Here is a 21,911-nt window from a genome sequence, read left to right on the forward strand (position 1 = left end):
ACGCCATGATCTTGGCACCACTTCACAAGGGGACCTTGTTATAACCTAGACATTTTCTAGGTCCCTGGTGCTCATTGACTGATGTCCTAATCACCTATTTAAAAGTCATAAAGCTTTGAAATACTCTGCAAAAACCAGAGCCCTCTTTTTATATATATAGATATAAATATAGATATGCATTTGTTGGGATATTTAAAAAGCACCTTGGTTATTTTCATAGTTCCAAATATAAAATTCTCACAGTATATTTCCATCCCCTCACTAATAGAATCTCACACCATCTGCTAGGCACTTGGATTCAGCTCTTTGTCACCCACAAGTTCTCTACTTTCCCTGTCCCTTGGCTTATGCAGTGGTAGAATCGCTGTTCAACAAGCCATTGGCAGCTGCACCATCCTGGGGTTTCATTGGTGTACCATTCGCCTGATCTGAAGTCCCTTCTTTTGTAGCTTCATCCTGGAGAATCTTGCGGCGGAAGTAGTAGAGGTAGCAGGGGAGCAGAAAACCCACAACAGAGAAGACGAGAAGGGCAAGGTTCACCTAAGGGCAATGCAAGGAGGGTCAATATTCTGATTGCATATTCAGGGGTGTAGCTTACCCTGGGCACACACACACACACACACACACACACACCAGCACCTCCCCCCAACCACAGCTGCACCTTGGCCCTGAAAAGTGGTGCAGTTGAGTGCCAGCGAGCAGGTCTCATCCTGCTCCCAAACTCCACGTGCAGATCAGGAGTGGGGCCAGCCAGGTTCACTCAACCTCCCATCTCCACATGGAGGTTGGGAGCAGCAAGGGCCTGTGTCCAGCTTTCAGCCTGCAGGTTAGAGCTCGATCCAAGCCCTGCTGAGGTTGGGCTTCAACTGTACACAAGAGATGTGGTCTCTAGCTTTATACTGTTGCCTCTGTCCCCCAAGGACCACCTGACTGGTGTATAAAGCTACAGGCGACAGACCTCCCTCAAACACACACACACACACACACACACACACACACACACACACACACACACACACACACACACACACACACACACACACACACACACACACACACAGTCTGAGCCTGGCCTTAGCCAGGCTTGGATTAAACTCAATCCCCACTGAGGCCAGGCTCAAATGGGTCCCTGCCATTCTCAATCTCCATGTGGAGATGGGGGTCAGGGCGACTCCAGCTTGCCAGTGTTCAACTGCGCCCCTGCACTGAACTCCCTGGAGTGCAGGGCCAGGGCACAATTGTGGTGGGTGTGGCCCTTCAGTGTGCCCTTACAAAGCGGTACCTGGGTCTCCAGCCTCCCTGCCTCCTCCCAATACCCTAGCTCTGCCACTGTGCATATCTTACACAGTTGATGTAGGCTAAACATTGTGGCTGATGTAGGTTAAACACTGAGGGCCTGCCCCGCCCCTGAAGTGGGAGACCAGGTCTGTTTGAACAAAATACAAACAAATTCCACCCCAGTATTCCTGAAATCTTAATTTTATGTGAAAAATGACATGCTCTAACTAAAACTAGTTTACTCTTCATTTCAACCATCTTTTTAACAACCATAAGAGTCAGGATAGGAGGATAGGAGGATCCTATCCTGAGTCTGTGATAGCAGAAGCTTCCTAAAATTATCAGTAGCGAAAATATTAACTTAAACCCTAAAATTACGGTACTAATGTAGAAAAGGACATATGAATAAGTTAGAAGGATAGATATTGATATTTCCATGAGTAATTCATGTGCTTGTCATACTTCATGGATGCTCTTTGTCTCTCTATACTGCACTTAAATGCTACAGGACAACAAAACTGGTCAGCACCCATGACACCACCCACGGTCATTTTCTCTTCTAGCCTCAACACTGCAAAGCAGTTTTGCAACCTTTTAAAAAAATGTTTATGACTTTTTGTGGATTTATAAGGTGTCAATGAATGCATATATGTTACTTTTACCAAAAAAAAAAAATACTCTGTCTAATGCAAGAGTTGAGGCAAAAATGATTAGGGAAACAAGATACAGTACCTTGGCATGGAAAGCTATTTGTCAATCTAGCATTCAGCTCAAAATGCATATTAGTAACACAAGTTGTGAAGCTGAGTTTCAAACAGCAAGTGAGAGGTCTGCTATGATTCCTTTTAAAATGGAACATGTGTTTTTGCCCACAGATGGGTAAGGCCACAGAAGTTAGACTGATACAGACCGATCACCTTCAGTAGCATAAGTCTTACTGTCTAGCACCGTTTCTCAAGGAATAGCCAGCTTCTTGAAGACCATAACTCACCCAAAAGGGATCCCCATGTAGTGGTCCCACCATTGCCATGAAGAGTGGCTGTTGAAGGAGAGCAAATACAGCACTGATTGTTGACTGTAAACCAGTCAATGTCCCAAAGTGATTGGATGGATACCTGTCAGCCATAAATAACACACAGAGACTCAACATGGAAAGCACTACAAATGCTAACCCCAATCTTCCCCCTTCCCAACAAACCAATGCAGTCTCCAGATATAATACCGATATTGTTAATTTATGTCACATATTTTGGGAAATGAAAATGAATCAGTTCTTAAAGATATCAAATCTATCGACTTTGTTAAGAATGTAAAACCCTCAACAAATGAAGTACATAAGCAGGTTTTTGAAAAACCAATGAAAAATGGCAGGAAAGAGACCAGCAACTGCTTTTATTATTGTTGGCCTAGCACACCAGGGCCATCCAACACAGATTTACACCGTTCTGAGTCCGCTGAAGTCAATAGGTTTTTAAGGGCAGCATTAAAATTCTTTATATTTATATATATTCTTTATAAATTCTTTATATTTTTCATTTACAAAAGAACTTTGAATTGTGTCTCCATCACTGTTAACTGGTCCTGCTCCTCAATCCCCACATGCTAAGCAAGATCAGCTGCCATGGAGATAAACAGCCAGCAGTTCCTTCTTCCCTGTTTGATTTAAACTTCCTTCAGCTTTTGTTGCATGTTACTACCACCAGTCTTCACACCCTCAGAGGAAAGCATTCCATCATTTCTCTCACAAACATACACTGTTCTATCCCCCAACACCACTAGCTCACTCACTATCTTGCTGTGTAACAACAGAGACAAGTCTGCTATACAGCGTGAAAAAGGAGGGCACTTTTCCAGGGCACCTCTCCTCCCACTTGTCTACAGAACTTTGTGAGGAAGAACTGCAAACAAGTCAAACCCAGGATAAGTCTAAACTAAAACAGCTCAGGAAGTAGATAGAAAGTGAATCCTATCTGATCAGTGGGCCTAATCTTCACCTATTCTTGTTGCACATTAAGAAACAAAGTGTAGACTAGAGCACCTGGCTTCCCCTCTCAAGTGTCACAGAGAAAGTAGTTCCATACAGCACCATAACTCACACAGCAGCATAAAGGCCTCCACAGGCAGAATGGAAAAAGCCACGCACCATGGTGTGAAAGATGAAGGTCACATACTGTGAAAAAAGAAGGGAAGGGGAGAGAAAAGAAAACATGGTTCATTCAATGACGAGCAGGACCAGAAGATCAGGAGGGCCTGAAAATAATATTAGGGAAGGGAGGCGTTATGCAAATAAGTGGCAGGACACAAGTTACCTGTAGAGGGAGGCTGTCGATCAGGCAAGTGATACCAAATCCCACTAGCAGCAGATTGGTGATGACAAAGGCCCGGAGAGCATTGGTGAGCTTCTGAATCTTACGGTAGCGAACTTTAGGAGGTTTTCCTTTCCCCACATTTCTAATAAGAAAATGGCACAGTCAGCCTCAGGGGGCATGCCAGAATCATACTAGTCTCTCTTTGTGTGTGTGTGTGTATATATATATACACATACACTGCTTTTCAGATTTGGAAATCATGAAATTTTCACCTAGTTGTTATGGTGGTGTCCATATTTCTTGGTCCATCTATGCAGTCCTTTATGCGCCAGTCCATCACATAACCAATCAAAGGGCAAGTGAGAAGGCATAGTAACTGCATTACACCAAAGATGGATGAGTAGAAGCTGACTGTCCAATAAAGAGAGAAGGAAAGAGACAATTACCTGAAAGCCTGTGGTGAAAGGTTCATTCCAGCGGGTAATCAGGACTAGGCCTGCCCACCTAAACCACTCAGACCATGCTACTGAAGTGATAAATTTGTATACAAACTTGGTTGAATCAACACAAGTGTCTCATCTAGCAACTCACATGCTCTGAAATCCTTGGAGACTGGGTGGGATGAGCATATAAGAGTTTGTTTTTTTAAAAAACCCTCAACACTATATGCTTGGACCTCCACTACATGAGCTGTAGTACATGCCAGATGGAAAGAATGTACTACTTGCCAGTGGGAAATTCTTTCAGTTTGGCTATATAACATGGATTCATCAGCTGGTGTCTCCACAATATCTTCCTTTTATCTTTGTTCCTGTTTTGTTTAACTGCTCTCATCTAGTCTGACTGGACCCAGCCCGCTCCCATTTCCCTCAGCTACTGAATGACCCAGGTCAGCGTTCCTATCTCCCAACAATACTAACAACTGGCCAAGCACAGGAAATTAGATGTTAATTCTATAAGAGGAAATTTCAAGTTCAATTTCCAAGTTTTCCACTGTTTGGAGTCATGTTGCTGTGACGATAGGATTTCACTCCTTCACTACACAGATCTTGCCATTGTGGAAAATCTCTACTTGACCCTTTATGTATCCCTGAGTACCTTTCAAGATAATTTTCTCTAGCCCACATTATCACAATGTGGACATGGAAATTTCCCATATCAAATCCTTGGTAGATAGAAAATGTTGTTTGGGGCCTCTTTACCAGGGTACATTGTATGTACAGTTTGAGTGTTATTACACGGGGTCCCATACCTGTTTGTTCAGCTTCATTCTTCAGCTCTGATGATACTGAAATTCACAAGGGGGAAAAGGAAGAAAGTGATAATAGAGGACATTACAAGATTCAGAGTGGTAAGAATCTCCATGGTGCAGCATGTTAAGCTGCAGTACTGCAGTCAAAGCTCTGCCCCAGACCTAAGTTTGAATCAGTTTCTGGTATCTGGCTCAAGATTGATGCAACCTCCCATCTTTCCAAGACTGAAAAAAACCAGTACCCAGTTTGCTGGGAGTAAAACGTAGATGAGTGGGGAAGGCAATGGCAAACCGCCCCGTAAATACAGTCTGCCTAGTAAATATCATGATGTGACATCATCCCCTGGGTCAATAGTGACCTGATGCTTGCTCAGGGGACTACCTTTACCTTATCTGAGCGGGGCCTTCTGTCTCTGGCAGCCCCACATATCTTCTCTCTACAGAAGAAAAATTTTCCTAGAGAGATGATCTAGGTGTCCTATGCTATTTATTCTCCCCTTGCCCCTTTTTCTTTTTTTCCCCTGCACTTCCCATGGCCACTTAGCTGACTGACCATCTTACACAACCACGCAGTCCTCACCATGCTCCTGGCCACCCGTCACCTGGAACTCCAGCATCTTGTTCATTGCTGCCATGTAGAAGATGATGCGCAGCTGGGTCATGCCCATTGTGAACAGGCTCCACAGAAAGATGGGAGAGCAGACGCTACGGCGGAACGGGATGGATCCTGCAGCTAGGAGAAGTAAGATACAGTCAGTTGCTGTCACCCTGTGGCACAGTAGCAAACCCCCCCCCCCCAAATCATTTTGTGCATAACATTCCCTAGGCTTTGTGCTGTCCCACAAGGCTAGTGGGAAAGATTAAACTTGGCACTGCACTTTGGATTCCCAGTTCTCAGAGCAGAGCAATGATTTCAGCTGGAAAGCCAAAAATTCAAGGATTAAGGGGTGGGGTTTTAATTGACAGGAAGGGATTTCTGGTATTCAGTATTCATATATTCCGTCTTTAACAAAACAAGGGAATTGGATGAGAATGGGCTAGAACAGTGACTTGAATAAGAATGGGCTCCAACACTATTTCTGCCATGAATACATGTCCTTCTGCATCAATTTGTCTCCTGTTCACAAATAAAGACAGAAAAATCTTTGCCATAACCTAGAATGCAAAAAGAAGGTTTGCTTTCTTTCCGACTGTAGGGTGGGGAGCCAATGCGGTATAGTGGTTAAGAGCAGTGGACTCTAATCTGGTAAACTGGATTTGTTTTCCCGCTCCTCCACATGAAGTCTGCTGAATGTCCTTGGGCTAGTTACAGTTCTCTCAGAACTCTCTCAGCCTCACCTACCTCGCAAGGTACTTGTTGTGAGGAGGGAATAGATGGCAATTTTATAAGATGCTTTGAGACTCTTTAAAAGCAGAGAAAAGTGGGGTATAAAAACCATCACTTCTCCTTCCGATGGCAAAAGGTGCAGGTGCTCCCTCCTGCCAAGAGATGGTGCTGGATATCAGGGTATTCTCTTGCCTACAGGCCTTAAGCCTGACAAGAAAACAGCTGCCAGGGACATAGATCAGAGCTCACTCCTACAGTTATAGCAAACAGCCCTCAGGAAACCTTGCACCTGCCAGAAAAACCTCATCCTTGCAAAGGGCAAATGGGAACTCTAACTGAAGACATTAAAGAGTAGGGAACTCTTTCCACTCACTCAACTGGATTAAGCTGTGGGTATGGCAGCATAATTAAGGCCACTCACACTGGGAAGACTCTGTGGCATCACCGTGGAGATCCTGAATGGATGGGTAGCACTCCTCCTTGCTCCCATTCTGATGTGGAGCTTTCTGGCTCAACCGCTGTCCCACAACCATCACGTGCATGTAGAATCGATCACCTGTGATTCTGTGATCAAGGGCTAGACTGCTCAGTTTGATCTTCTTTCTGCCTCAGAAATATTGGGAGATTACACAAGAGTTATACTATCATGCTGGTTGAAGTTAAAGTCCATGCCTGGAGTAAGAGTTTTACCATAACAGTAAGGAAACAATTTTCTCTAACACCATCTTGTCTTCTTATGTGTAGGAAGAGAACCGGTGCAGGGAAATTGACAGAGTCTGAAGGGCTGTATAGAGCAAAGGCCAAATGTGACCTATGTAAGGGTAAGAAACATCGGTTGTGAAGCTTTGAGCCTCAAAACCCATGGACTATTCATTCCAAGTGTGTGACATGTGGTTTGAATATACATTCCCCACTCTGAGAACAAATGCCTCAAAAGACAGTGAACATCTATTCAAAATATCTTCACCAGGCTATCTTCACCGCATCATCAATAAATACTTAGTAGAGCCAAGTATACTGTGGCTTTCAAGTTCCACTAGAAGGGAGCTGACATTCTGCTGGCACCACAAGAACAGACAGACATGGGGGGAAAACTCTCACTGGAGGTATGGACTCATTGTGATGTGAAGAGGGCACTGGAAACTGTACTTCAGTTCACGGTCAGTATTAACTCACAGTCACCGTATGGGTATATGAAAAATGTTTTATATCAGCATGAGTGTGCACATCATTTTAATATTAAGTCAGTGCACCAGAGGAAAGATGGCTAGCTGTGAAGGACAGAAAACCCCAAATGAGCCCCTCTGCCATCCTACTAAGTACCTCTTACACTTCTTCATAAATGTGGCAGAAACTATAACTATAATAGTGGTTCCCCACTATAATAGTGGGGGAAATGGAGCCCAGTGAACTTTCACCACTATTGAACTTTCTGTCTACTTGGCAGGATTGAAGTGACAGGTGCACTTACTCACATGTAGTTGGCTTCTTCAGGAGATGGGAAAGATACCTTGGGCCAGTTGATCAAGCAGTTGAGGAAGATGAGGCAAGCCAGACTTGACCAGACAAGCATAATGGTGATAAAGGAAACTCCAACATCATAGATAAGCTGAGAGCAAGAAAACCAGAGAGGAGTAAATATGTGGAACAGAAGAAAAGGCTATTGGTGTCCTTGGACAGACCACTTAAGCAGCAAAAAAATATAAGTAATTCGAACAAACAATGAAGTGTGTATTCCTCATGCAAAAACATTCATTCTGTTTATGCATCAGAGAGTAATGCACCTCATCACAGGAGGCAAGGACATAGTTAGCGGGGGGGGGGGGTGTTCCCGGGTTTAACTCCCCTCCACCATTAAATGTCTGAAGCTCCGTTTAGTTTTTTGGGGGGTGGGGCAGGGCAATCAGTTTTTGGCCTGCAGGGGATGCAGTTTTTAGGCTAGCAGCACCAAAATTTCAGGGATTTTTTGGGAGACTCCTGATATTACCAAACAGGTTTGGTGAGGTTTGGTTCAGGAATCCAAAGTTATGGACTCCCAAAGGGGGTGCCCCCATCCCCCATTGTTTCCAATGGGAGTTAATAGGAGATGGGGGCTACACCTTTGAAGGTCCATAACTTTGGACCCACTGAACCAAACTTCACTAAACCTGGGTGGTATCATTAGGAGAGTCTCCTAAAGATACCCTGAAAGTTTGGTGCTGCTAGCTTAACAATTGCACCCCTGACAGCAGGCACCCCCCAAATTTCCCCAGATTCTCCTTTTAAATCCACCCCCTTCAGCATGAATTTAAGGGGAGAATCTGAGGTCCCCAGTTTAAACATTGAAAGTGATGCTGTTTCAGGGTGGGGGATAATCCACCCTGAAACAGCATCACTTTCAATGTTGTTTTAACTGAGGACCCCAGATTCTCCCTTTAAGATGGATTTAAAAGGAGAATCTGGGCTCCCTAGTTTAAACACCACTGAAAATTATGCTGTTTGGGGATGGATTCCAGCATCACAGTGGCCACCCACCGGGGGGGGGGCGGGGGGCAAAACTCAGATTTTGCACTGGGCTCCATTTTCCCTAGCTACGCTTTTGCCCAGAGGGGAGGGCAGAAGGGACTGCCAGCTGCTGGCTGGGAGACCAGTTGGTGGGGGGTGGGGCAGGGCAATCAGCTGTCCCCGGCCTCGGAGAGCTGCTTTTATAAGCACTGAGGCTGGGGCGGGGCTTGGGGAGGCTTGGCCATGCCCCCAGGGGCGGGTGGGGGTGTGGCCCCACCCCCAGAACCCACCCCATAAAAAAATCTATACCTACGTCCCTGAGGAGGATATATGCATCTTGCTCCTTCACAAGAGTTCTGGAAATTGTGACAGATAAGTACAAATCACTCAGGCTTCCTCCCACACTTTGGAAGTCCAAACCATCACTCCTTGGATAGTGATCATGCCTCCTAGATTTTACCCTGCCCCAGCCCCATAATCAGTCATATGTGTGGCATCTCCTTCATCTGAGAAACAGAAAATGTATGCATACATCATGGGGTTTTCAAGAATGCAGCATATCCGATGCCAGGCAGTTGGAATGCTTGTTTATCATCCTCTGGCTACATACCTTGACACCAGGAAAGGTAACAGCAGATGAAGCATATGACCCAATCATGAGGGCCATGAAGGTCGAGCGCAGATTCCCAAACATGTTGGGCAGCTGAAGAAATGCAACACAAGAGAGCCATTAGTAGAAACGTTTTATCTAAATAAATAAATAAATAAATAAATAAATATCCCACATCCTTCTTTTCAGGTAGCTCATCTTTAAGGTTCCTATAGGGCACTTATTTTTACACAGTCATCCTGTAAAGTGAATTATGCTTGTGTGGATCATGAAAGGTGCAAAAAAGGGTCACTCACAGACAAGATAGAGGGACTGAGGGACTCTCCAGGTATGTAGAAAAATATGACCTTGTAAACTGATGAACAGGAGGAAAACCCCAGAACATGAACATAAGAAGAGCCCAGCTGAATCAGCCTAGTAGTCCATCTAATCCAGCAACCTGTTTCACACATCAGCTGACCAGGCGGCTTGCAGGGCCAGCAAACTGGACAAAACCTTCCCCTGAAGTTGCTTCCTAACACTGGTATTCAGAGGTTTGCTGCCTTTAGTCACCATGGCTAGTAGCCACTGATGGTCTATGGATGGAATGAACACAGCTGAGTGTCAGTTAAAGGGGTGGAAAAACCAGACTGGTTAAGCCACTAGAAGTTTTAGAGAATCTTGGAGATGCAAATTTGAAGGAGTTGATGAGATATTCAAGTTGTCTCTCCCTTGCAATTCCAAAAGACCACCCAACTTCCTGCTTACTCACAAAATTCACAATTCCTTAAAATGTCCCTTATCACAGCTCCACAAAACAGAAAACAGATTACATTGCAAATACAAAAAAGCTAGACCCTTCTTCATTTTTAAATAGTGACCTACTGATTAGGACAGGAGCTTACATACTGTAAAAAGTCAGGGTTCTCAGACAGATCTGTGGTGAGGGAGGGGATTTAACCCTGGCCTCAGTTCTTTACTTTTCCAGGATGGGCTGATTCCAGGATCAAGAAAGAGGTAAACTCTTACACAGAGGTAAACAGCAGTGTGTATCAATGAGATACAGTTCCCCATAAATGAGCTTGGATTTAGTTTGAACATGTCTAATTCCACACTCTTTGGAACAGCACTGTGATATGGCCCCAGGCATGCCCTTTGATTTGTTATACACAGGAGTGGAAGGTGCCTCTGCCACCCTCCTTAATCTATGCCCTTGCCCAGGGCATGGGAAAACGGGGTGTGGCATTCAGCACTGCCTTCTAGTTGGCTGCCACCTTTTTCACTTGTGTGTATGCATGTATTCAGTGCCAAAGTCAGTGTGATCAAGGTTGGAAGTGGGAAATAAAAATCACTCCACATGCATCTGGGGACAAACACGAGCAGCACCTTCTCCCATCAGAATTATGCAGTGGAGCACAAAGTCTCCACGTGGAGGAGGGAGGCCAAAGCCAGGGGGCAGTCCCCAGCCAGCTCTCCGCAAGATAAGCTTCATCCCATTTCTTTTTGCCAGCATGGGTCAGTGTGACATGACCAGATCCAATGGAGAAAGCAGTGCTCTTTCTGCCAAGGTCGCAGTCAGAGCATGCACCTTGTCACACAGGCCTCGCTTGCACTGCAGTGATGTGATAACAGAGAAGAATGGGGCTCCCTTGCCTTTCACCGTCATGCAGAAGGGGGAATTTCAACTTGCTCACCTCCTCTCAGCCCCAAACAAGCAAAAGCAAAAACTGCCAAAACTCTTCCACATAACTGTTATCCTTTGGCCCTTATCATTCTACGCAGCAACACCCATCACAGACCTCAGTGGAATCTCTCAGTCTCAAAGCAGACAAAACAAAGAAGAGCCTTGACTGGATTTCCAATTTGACCAACTTTTAAAGCAGTTTTGCAGTAGATCAGGACCAGTGTGCCTGTCAAAAATGTATGGTAACAGATAATTGCTTTGTGACAGAGCAAATAGGGTTGAGGGGTTGAGATCTACCTCCGGAGAGCAGTGTAAGGAAAAGGGCTTGACAGCTCTGCCTCTCAAATATTATGATCCAAATTCAAGCTCCTCTGACATCACTATTTTTAAAAAAACATTTAAAGATAGAGAAAATGCACAGTGTATTCCTATGCAGCTACTCCAATCTAAACCAGTAGTAACATGGCATTGGACAGCACTACCAATCTGCAAAGTCTTGTTTATTTTGGTGTCACACAACAAAGAAGAAAAGGCAGGTGCTTTCAGCATCTGCATAGTACACATGCCAGTACAGTCACATGCCCCTAATCCAAACATGTGCACACACAAAAGTATTCCCATGCCAAAGAAGGATTCTACATATATTCTACACATGCATATACTTTAACCTTGGAAGGAAGACCCGCATACACAGACAGGAGAAATATGTATGAACATATGAAGTTGAATTCTACCACGTTCCTGCACACCAGTTTAAAACTACTATATTTCAGAAAACCAGACTGATTTCATACTTATTTTATTCATTTATTTAAAATATTTATACCTTGCACTCTCAGCTAGATTACTTACTGAAACAGCTTACAATTTTCTCTAATGAAAACAATAAAACACATATAAATTTACAGCAGTTAGAAGGCCAGCAATAAAACAATAAGCAGCAGCATTAAAATGTTTAAAAGACACAACGGCAGCGAAAATGAGCATGAAAAACAATACAAGAGGCAGGATCATGAGGAGGCAGATTACGTGACTATTGAGATTTTAATGGGTTTAATACTTCATTAGCCACGCTGGGTTTTCTGTTCCACTAATTAAATAAATACAAAGAATGGAATCCCATGCATTGTGGCACTACCGTGGATAAAAGTTCAATTCAAAGCATGGGTCTTCACAGTGTTTTATACAGTAGCATATCTATGGGGGGAAGGGGGATATCAAGCCTCAGGCACCACTTCTGGGGGGCACATTTTCATGGCTGTGTCCAGCCCCATTTCTTCAACTGTGCGCTGGTCAGGAACGCACCATTCGGGAGCATAATTGAAGACTGGTGAGCAGGGCTCACCTTGTTCACAATCTCTAAATGGAGATTGGGAAAGGGGCCAACAGGCCTGACTCTGCCCCCATCTCCATATAAAGATCGGGTGTGCCTTCAAGGGGGAGGAGCTGTGGGGGGACATGACACCTGGGCTTGCCCTGGGTGCCATTTTAGGTAGATACACACCTGGTTTCATACGGAGACAACAAAACCCACCAACACATTGCTCCATAAAAATAATAGATTCAGCGCTTCATGTAGGCGCCATGATATACAAAAAATGCAGAACTGAGACACAGATCACCTTGCATGATTTATACAAACAGGTTGAAAAAATTCACTGTTGATGCACAAATCACATCTATGTCTGCAGATTACACTGTAAAAGGCATGAACACAGCACTTCATGCCACAGAAATGCAGAAGGCATAAAGATTTCCTCCCTTGCAACCATAATAGAATAATGGTTTCCAAAGTTGTACCAACATATGAAGCTGCCTTATACTGTACTGTATTATCTACTCCAACAGGCAGTGGCTACCTAGAGTCTGAGGTATAGGCCTCCCATGTCACCTACGATCTGATCTTTTTTTTTTAACTGGAGATGTGGGGGACTGAACCTGGGACGCTCTGCATGCCAAACAGATGCTCTGCCACTGAGTCACAGCCCCTCAAAGTGAAACTCTGAATCGGGGTCCCCAAACTACGGCCCGGGGGCCAAATGTGGCCCCCTGAAGGCATTTATCCGGCCCGCCAGGCATGGCAGCGATGGCTCCATTCATGTGCAGTGGAGGCTCGAGGAGGAACCGGCCCCAACGGCCGGTTGATTGCAGTTACATGATGGCACCCCCAAATCTCCATGAATTTTCTGACCCAGAGTTGGAAACCTTACATGTGGCAACGCCTCTCGTTCACGCCTCTTCCCTCTCACAGCTACTCCATGCGTTGCTCTCCGGCTTTATGATCCACCTCACTCTTATTTTCGCATCGGGCCAATAGCTGCCGATTCGCCAGCCTGGCTGATAGGGAGGAAAGAACCCAGGAAGATACCTGATCCTGGGTTAGATGGAATGCTTCATTGGGAAAGTTCTGCTTTTTTTTTTTTACAGGGGAAGGTATTCCACAGCCTCCCCAACAATATTTGGAGCCCACCCTGTACTTGACATACTTTGGTCACTGTTCTAAAAATAGACCATGACAGAAAGGCTGAAAAGTGAAATCAAACATTTTACAATCATTTGTGCATAGGAATTTGTTCATAGTTTTTTTTAGTCCGGCCCTCCAACAGTCTGAGGGACAGTGAACTGGCCCCCTGTTTAAAAAGTTTGGGGACCCCTGCTCTGAATCAACAACTTTAGCAAGCCGTATTTTCCACAGAACGAAGCAGCTTGATTTCCACAAACCAAAGATTCAAGATCCTTCCCAAATCCCAGAAAAAATATCCCCTCAATCCCCTGCAAGTTTCCCCTGGATGGAGTAAAGGCATCTTGGTCGAAGCAAACCCTCTTCCTGCTCAAAACTGTCTTAAGCGAAACATGCTGTTGTCCTCCCACACTGTCTTTCCCTTTTTAAATTAACTTTTAAAAATGCTTTAAAAGGAATCACGAAATGTCATACAATACATAATTCCACTGTAAAATCTCATAAAATTTTGCCCATGCCTTTTCAAGACTATTTTTGCCCAGGGGATTGAGATTTAGTGGTTTTCCAGGATCTTGCAATCTGCACCCTATAACAAACCCCATGTATATGGAGCACATACCGCCCCCCGAAACAAACGCAAAACCCTGCATAAAGTTAAGCTCAAAGAAAAACAATTATGTAGCGGACACAACTGGAAAAGAGACAGAGTTTCCCAATGCTTCAGGTATCCAAACCCAAAAAGTTATTATCTCAAGCTCCCAGCAATAGTGAAAGGGCTTCCAGCAAAACCAAATAAATAAGAACTGGGCCAGGCCCTAGGCCAGAAAACATGCAGCCGCGCTTGGTAATTACAGCCCTATCTCAAGAACTCGGCAGCTTCACACACCTTTGACAAACGTATTGTTGGACGGAGTAGATAAGCAGTCTATCATCAGCTGTAGGCGGTGCCCAGCCCTTGCTCATGAGCCAATCACCATTTGCTTCCCTGTTCCTGAGACCTGCTGAAAATTCCCTTCAATGTGATTGTTAAAGAACAGGGAAACCTACTCCCTCCTTTGCATCCAGATACTCCCGGAGTGACAATTAAGGCCTCACCGACAGTATCTGGATGCAAAGGAGGGAGTAGGTTTCCCTGTTCTTTAACAATCACATTGAAGGGAATTTTCAGCAGAACTATTCTATATTTTGTATCTCGGACATGTTGAATTACTTTCCACAGGCTACAACGAGAGAGACAATTTTCATCACTTTTCACTATGAAAGATGCATCCCAGCAATGTCCCCATACTTACAGTTAGGGAGGTGAAGGTCAGGCAGATCCCACCAAAGCCATTCAGGGAAAGGCCAAGAAAAATCAGTGGGGAAAGAACTGGAAAGACAAAGTGACAGATTAATGGCAGCAGCAAAGAAGGGGGTAGGTGGGATTGTGGTAAAAAGCCATGGAGGAAAAAGAGCCTCTTGCTAGGTAGAAGGAGCAGATCAAAGCTAAGTTTGCCCGTTTGCAGCTTGGAAAACTATTCCATCCCCTTAACATCCCCACAGCCCTGATGGAGAATTCAGCCATGGCTTCAATAGCCCTGCGCCTTTGAAAGCGCATTACTCATGCACAACCATGTTTGTTATGGAGAAGCACAAGAATTCTGAGTGAGTGGGCAATAGGACCTGGGGAGATTATGGGGGCATCTATACTTGATTCCTCCTCTGCAGTTGCAAGGCTGTTAACAGAAAGGAAAGCGGGGGGGCGAGGTCCTTCTGGTAATTCATGCCAATCCAATTTGAATGACCTCCTCACCTTGAGTGTTGTAAGCAGCCAGAGCCATGAGAGAACAGGAAATTGCAAAACTGGCACTGTAGGGAAAGCAACAGATAAATCAGAGCAAATCAGTCATGTTTGCAAACAGGCATCCCAAAACCACTCTGAAAAACCAAAAACACTCACTCCCTACCTCTGGCAAACAACCCACTGTCAGCTTCCCCCTTGTTGAGCGGTCCACTTTTTTCAGGAGAGGTCAGGTTCCACCCAAGAACTCATTCAATTTCATCTCCTTTAACCCAGTACCCCAGCAACACTTTTCCCTCCCGGGATATGATTTTTACCCAAGTCTAAGTTGTCCCAGTCCGTATCCCTTACCTGCCAACCAGGCGGAGTGGCCTAGGGCCAAATCGGTCCATCAATATGCCAAGAGGCAAGGTGGCAGCACTCAGTAAAAAGGAGCCAATGGTGAAACCCAGATTGAGCATTTCTTCCTGTTCCACACAGCTTGGGTGAAAATGAGGCAAGTCAGATGTGACGGAGTCATTGGTGCCATTTTCACCTGAAGTGAATGAGGGTAACAGGATCAACTTCCCCTCTCCAACGCAGACCCCACCTTCATGCCCACCTTGTCCTACCGTAGGAAAACTGCTTTCTGCACAGAAGGGATCACCATCAGGTGGATTACCCACCAACCCCGCAAAAAGACAAGTTGGACTGGTTTTAAAAATGCAAGAAATGGACACCTTCAGTATGACTTTGTACTCAGCAGGAAAGAAGCACAGAAGGGGCTTTGCTGAACTTTTGAAGTAGGCTTGGCAGCCTTCCATCTCCAACTCACCCCACTCTTTGCCTGATCTCTCCCACTGTCGTATTTGAACTCAGCCCTGCTTGCAAAGTCCTGAGCTTTTCATCCTCACCTATGCATATATAGGAGTAGAATCCCTCATGCTTGAGCATGATGAGCAGGGAGCCCCAGCCCAGCAGAACAGCTGAGAAGAAGAGATTTTCCACCACTGCGGTACAGGCCATCCACCAGCGTCGGCGGTAGGCCTGCTGCAAGGTTGGCGCCATCTTCCCTTTTGCTTGGAGACCAGGCTGCAGGCAGAAAGAACATCACCATTCCTTTTATTCTCAGCACCCCCCTGACATGGTGAAAGTACAAAAGCACAAAAACAACAAAAGGGAACAGTTCATGCTTCCTCACAGAACGCTCTTTGGAAGGCTGATGCTCAACAAAGATGGAGTGCCACTTTCCCACTGATAATTGGGGGGGGGGGGAGGATAGAGACAGTAGCAGGAAAGTAGTGGGTACAAGGCAAAGTAATTTCAAACTAAACAAGAAATACTGAAGTCTCTAGAAAACCAGACATCAAGAAAACAAAGCATGCTATTCTTCTCATGACACTAGCACTATCTCAAATGCAACATCCTGTCTTTACATAATGCACTGGGCAAGCTCTGGATAAAGGGAGCCTTCAGAACTACAATGCTTCTTCTGGAACCAGCCATCAGCCAGAGGACCAACAGCTGCTGGAGTTTGTGTCCCTGCCTCCATCCTATATAGAACTCAGTCACATCCAGGGCCAGAGTGAGAGGGAACTGCTCCCAGGGCATGAATGCACCCTGCGCCCCTGCCACTCCCCCGCACTGATGCACACCCAGTGCGTCGCACCTTCTCCCCGCCCCTTTGGCACTACACAATTGGTCACACCATTAGCATCCAAGTGGCTGCCCAAGTGAGGGAAGCACAGCCTGGCACAACAGTCACCAGCCAGAAGGCAAAGGGCTACCAGGAGGTTTCTCTCTCTCCCTTCCAGCATTCACACACCTCAAAAGTGCCAAATGCTCTCTGAGTCTCTACCTCTGAACACTGGAAATTTCAGGAGAGCCCAACAATAAGCAAATGGCTCTGGTTCCCCCCCATTTTAAAAAGGAATGTGAGGGTTAAAGTGTTTAAGTAAACCCCAGGTCAGGAAAGGTTATAAATCAAATAGAACTACTGAAACAATAAGTATTTTAGAAACTGCATTTTGGGTGCTGGAACAATATACTTCCCGGCCACAGAAGCATCCCCTAAAGGAAATACATTTGGATTCCCCATACCAGCAGCTGTGTGCATTGATTTCAAAAAAGGCTCTTAAAGTCTGAAATGCTTGGTTTTTCCCTTCTAATGTAATTATGGATCAGGTAACAAAGGAAAAGGGCGTATAAATCACAGTTGTATGAAGAGTTAATACAGTGAATGGAGCCCAAGTTTCACAGCTGCAATTAGCACTGAAAAGTATTGTACCGGGGAGGGATGGGTACTCAGCCCTACAAAGGAGGGACATTAGTTATTATCCCTGCAGCATCTTCCAGTGTACAGAATGCTTTGCACTTGTAAACAACCCCACAAGGCCAGTTAGGTTTAGATTTGTTCAAACTGCCCTGCAAGCATCACAGCTGAGCAAGGACTCCCATACTAATGTTCCATCCATTGGCCAGAGCCTGAGCTTGTAAAAGGCAGCCTTACTGACTCGAAAGTGTTTATATGAATGCTTTCCCATAATGTGTGAATGCTGCTATTTCTGTAAGGATGCTGCTATTTGTATAAGGATGTGATATGACTATCTTTGGTCACATACCTATACTTGGTTAAGCTGGTCAGGTTTGGGTAGCAGCTAATATTCATTATGTTTGGGCTGATGGGTACAAATGCTTCCTGATAGGTTTGCTGCTAAGGGCGATGCTAAAATGAGCATGGGGGAGTCACACTTGATTCCTTTTAGAGTAAACACAATGGGGCTGATGGTAGCAGTGATGAAGTGCCCCACAGCCACCCTATGCCTAAGGGTCTATAAAACCTGATGGTAGCTTTGTGTAGTGCTTAGGAAACTTGTCTGTGAACCCAGAAGTTCCTGGTTCATATCTTGCCTCTGCCACTAATTCCCTCGGTTTCTGAAACTGACCTGCACACACTCATACTCTCACACACTCTTTCTCCTAATACCTGTAACTCAGGAGTGATAATGAGAGCTGTTGTGAAGACTGAATTGTGGGGGGATTTGAACACAGTAGCATAGTGTCGTATATATATGCTTAAGGATTATTAGTAGTAAAGGAAAGTTTGAAAGCAAGAGTGAGATATGGAAAGGAAGTACCCAGATTGGCTGATCAAAGAATCCTCACTTGTAAACACTTCAAGTGTTAAGCCAACCTGCTGAGTTTTGAAGGAAGTTTTTTTATTTTGACCATTTGGGGTTGGACCTTCAGAAGTTCTCCAGTTTCAGAGTTGACTTGAGCTTCCTAGAATGAAGAAGAAGAGGAAGTAAATAAGGGGGCAATAAAAGAGATGACACTCAATCCAGAAGCATTTGAAAACAAGCAAAATCTAAGTGGGCAGAAATGCTGATAAGCTTCTAAAGAAAAAGTATGGAAACTGAAAACGGAACCTTAAACACAGATGTTGCCTGTGAGATACAATGCCAGAAAGCTGTTCCTTGACACACTTAAGAAACCATGTTTCAGGAATGTGCTCTTGAACACAGAATGGCTAAAGAAATTCACATAAAGCAGATTCCCAGTTCAGCAGAAATGAATGTTCCATTACTGCCCTAAGACCACCATCTTAAAAGGCAGGTAAGGAAAGGGCAGGAGAACAATTTGTCAAATTCGGGAACGTCTATTCCTTTGCCTTATCCTCTTATTTTCTCCCTATTTCACCCAGAGATGTATGAATTTAGTGTCAAATACGCTATATGGTACAATGATGGACAAGGTTGAAAAGAAAGCCAAGTTCCCCATGGCGGCTGTAAAAAGCTTGAAAAACATCTGGGCAATTTTTGCTGAAGGCCAAGAAGGAAGCCAAGAGAAAGGCTCCCCATCCTTCTTCAACACCTGCATCAATAGATTTCCTGCTGCCAATCAATGTTTCCCTTGTTTCCTCCCCTCCCCTACTAACAAAACAGGGATGCCCAACATGGTGCCCAATGTGGTTCCTGGTACTAACCTTCTTCTTCATAGCATTTCTTCCCCAAAGCAAATGGCAAGTCCTGGCTTTCTTCTACCTCCTTAGAACATGAGATGTTTCAGAACAGCCCAGGAGGAACCACCTAACTCCTTCACAGTAGGAGATTTGATGTAGAACCTCTGATCATTCTGTGACAGATCTCTAACCCCATAGCAGCCATTTTGTGTTGGCACCTACTACTTGTTCTCAAAATAATAACAGACTCAACATGGTTAAGGACCCCTGCAACAGGCGATCTCTGTGTTGCAGAGAGCAGAGGATTTCTGTACAGGTAGCTTTTCCACTCTTGAAAATCCCAGCCAATAATTCTAGACCATTATAAAAGATACAGGAGCCTTGTCCTCTTTTCCATCTCCTCAGACATTTGGGATAGGATATTAAAACAGTGCTGTAAAATGTGTCTTAAGCCTAGAATTTTGGATTCAGAGAAGTGGAGATTTCTCAAGAGCATGTGTGATAAGATTCTCCAGAACTTTATATTCAGAACCATATGAGAAGAATGTCTGAAGACTATTTGTTACTTATTTATGTAGCAGTTTTAAATATGTGGCACTTTATAGAGCAACACAAGCAAAAATAAAGACCCTGAATCCCAGAAGCTTTCAAGTCTAAATTTTGACAATGGGGCAAAAGCTGGCAACAGAAGAGAAGGAAGAGTTCTCAACAGAACAAGGGTCTTCACCTCCTTAGTACGTTTGTAAGCATGCAGCTCTCAACTTATCATGTACCATGTATCTTGTACTAAAATTAATGGTGCAGGAGAGAAAGGAGGGATATAAATCCAACTCTTCTTCTTCTATTTGCACAACAACTCTGTTTGGGTTAATGTTCCTTCTCCAACTCCAGCCAGATACCAACAAGTCTGAGATGAATCAGTCATGTAAAATGTTCTCTAAGAATAAAATTAGCAACTTTTAAGGGCAACAAACTTTCTAAATGTAGCTCCATCAGCAACATGCAAAAGCCAAACTGCAGTCTGACTTGATAGCAAAAGATGCAAGTACCCTTTTGTCCTGATGGTGACACAAGGGGTGTGGGGTGTGGAGAGGAAGGAATCCAGCCAAGACAGCACTGGCCTTGAGAAAGTAACTTTAGGAAGAGAAGATATGAGGAAGAACAAGGACTTATAGGAAAAGGAGTCTACCAAGTCTACTCCCTTTTAGTACCAAGTTCATGGACCCAGCTGAGAACTGCCTCCAGTTCTCCAGGACTAAAGAGAAACTTGTTTCTTAACAGAGAAAACAAGCAGCTGGGAATTGCCATCTCAGAGCACAGCTGGCTCTGGCCAGGAAATTCTCTCACAGAACCATCGTGGTGATTGACTAGCAAGACTGGCCCTACCAACATGCAGGACAGTTAGTTCAGGAAGCTGATTTGGGTATGTTCCTGCCAAAAGTCTACAAATGTTCTGATCTATTTAAGAGCTGTAAGAGGGACACAATTGAATTTTTCTGCCTTATGCACCAAAATTGCCGATGCCCTATGGCAATCCCTAAGAAGGAATCCTGAAAGTAACCATGCTGTTCTATTCCTGTCTTAGATGTGATGGGCTACAATTGGATACATGAACACACGAAGCTATTTTATGCGAGTCAGACCATTGTAAGGGAGCTGGTGGAATTGAACCTGGGAACTTTTGCCTGTGGACCAGATTTCTAATATTAAGCCACAGATAGCCTCCCCCCTCCCCCCTACACACCCACCTAAGGTAATATTTGTTAGAAACTAATATGACTCAACAATATCAGGCACAGTGCCCTAAGGTCAAGAAAGGCTTCGAAATGAACTAGGTTGTCTCCAAAAAATTACAGAATCTCTTTCCTGGGTTAGGAGCCCAGGCTGAAGAAACATTTGTCAGAACTTAGCTGTAGGAAATCCAGCCATTCTTTCCAAGCCGATTTTCTTCATGATCTCTTATTTCTGAATCTCATGGACTGATTCCCAGAAAAACACTTCACACAAGCCCTATGACACTCACATTATTCGCTTTTGGGACGTCCTATTACAGGAAAGTGGGGAGAGGTTCAGAAAGGCACTGTGTCCCTGCAACCATGTGGAAAAGAGCCATGTGCGGCAATGGCCATCCGGTGTTATTCGTCTTAGCATGTCACCAACAACCCCAACCCAGCCACCTCCCCCTGACCACCCCCACCCCTCACCCCGCTTCAGAGCAGGCCAAGGAGGCCCTGGGTGCTCCCCGCTCACTTTAAATATCTGCGGCTGAGAGAGTCAACATATGGCCGAAGTTGTTTTTTTTCCCCTTTCCCCCAGCACAGACTGGGGGGAAGATGTCGCGGCTGCCACGTGGAAAAAACAGTCTTGCTTCAACGAGGGCTACATGGACACAAAGAAGAGGGCTTTCGGGGCCAGCTCAGAACAACTTTATGGCTCAGGCGCCCTCCTCCCCCGCTCACAGCCCTCCTTTCCCCAAGTACCTGGGTCCGACCCACAAGTTGTGAAGTCCCCCCCCGGTTCCAGATCGCGGGCGGGTGGGCTGCAATGGAGTCGCGCCTTCTTCTCCGGGTCCCTTTCCGAGGTGTCGCTGGCAAAATGCTGGAGGGGCAGAAGAAGAACGGGGGATCCCTTGGCCGCGGACTCCAGCAGCGGATAAGATCGCCCCACCCTCCTCTCGAAAAGTTCAGGAGAGTTGCCCGTTGCTGCTGCGGTTTGCTGGCAACAGAAGATGATCGCAAGAGGGGTGGGGGTGAGAGAAACAAACGTGGTGTTGTGTGTGCGGGCAGCCTTCCCGGCAGGAAGTGTGT

At 45.0% G+C, this 21,911-nt stretch overlaps 1 protein-coding gene across 3 annotated transcripts; it reads right to left on the bottom strand.

Annotated features, from left to right (window-relative positions):
* Nucleotides 1–211: 211 nt before the first annotated feature.
* SLC43A1 (solute carrier family 43 member 1) lies at nucleotides 212–21,911 on the bottom strand. Of its 3 annotated transcripts, none has more exons than XM_048486727.1 (16): nucleotides 21,585–21,911; nucleotides 18,337–18,425; nucleotides 16,058–16,235; nucleotides 15,516–15,699; nucleotides 15,177–15,232; nucleotides 14,677–14,753; nucleotides 9,261–9,353; nucleotides 7,642–7,775; nucleotides 6,588–6,769; nucleotides 5,420–5,572; nucleotides 4,840–4,875; nucleotides 3,860–3,998; nucleotides 3,588–3,729; nucleotides 3,375–3,448; nucleotides 2,270–2,393; nucleotides 212–540 (listed from the first exon to the last, which is right to left on the bottom strand). In XM_048486727.1, exons 3-16 carry the CDS (start codon nucleotides 16,209–16,211, stop codon nucleotides 346–348), a joined length of 1,743 nt encoding a protein of 580 aa, XP_048342684.1. In that variant the 5' UTR covers nucleotides 16,212–16,235; nucleotides 18,337–18,425; nucleotides 21,585–21,911; the 3' UTR covers nucleotides 212–345. The 3 variants fall into 3 exon arrangements, with proteins under 3 accessions (XP_048342684.1, XP_048342682.1, XP_048342683.1); XM_048486725.1 differs by having other exon boundaries at nucleotides 18,309–18,425; XM_048486726.1 differs by having other exon boundaries at nucleotides 18,281–18,425.

The sequence above is a fragment of the Sphaerodactylus townsendi genome, linkage group LG02 (assembly GCF_021028975.2).
Source record: "Sphaerodactylus townsendi isolate TG3544 linkage group LG02, MPM_Stown_v2.3, whole genome shotgun sequence".
Classification (NCBI taxonomy): Eukaryota; Metazoa; Chordata; class Lepidosauria; order Squamata; family Sphaerodactylidae; genus Sphaerodactylus; species Sphaerodactylus townsendi.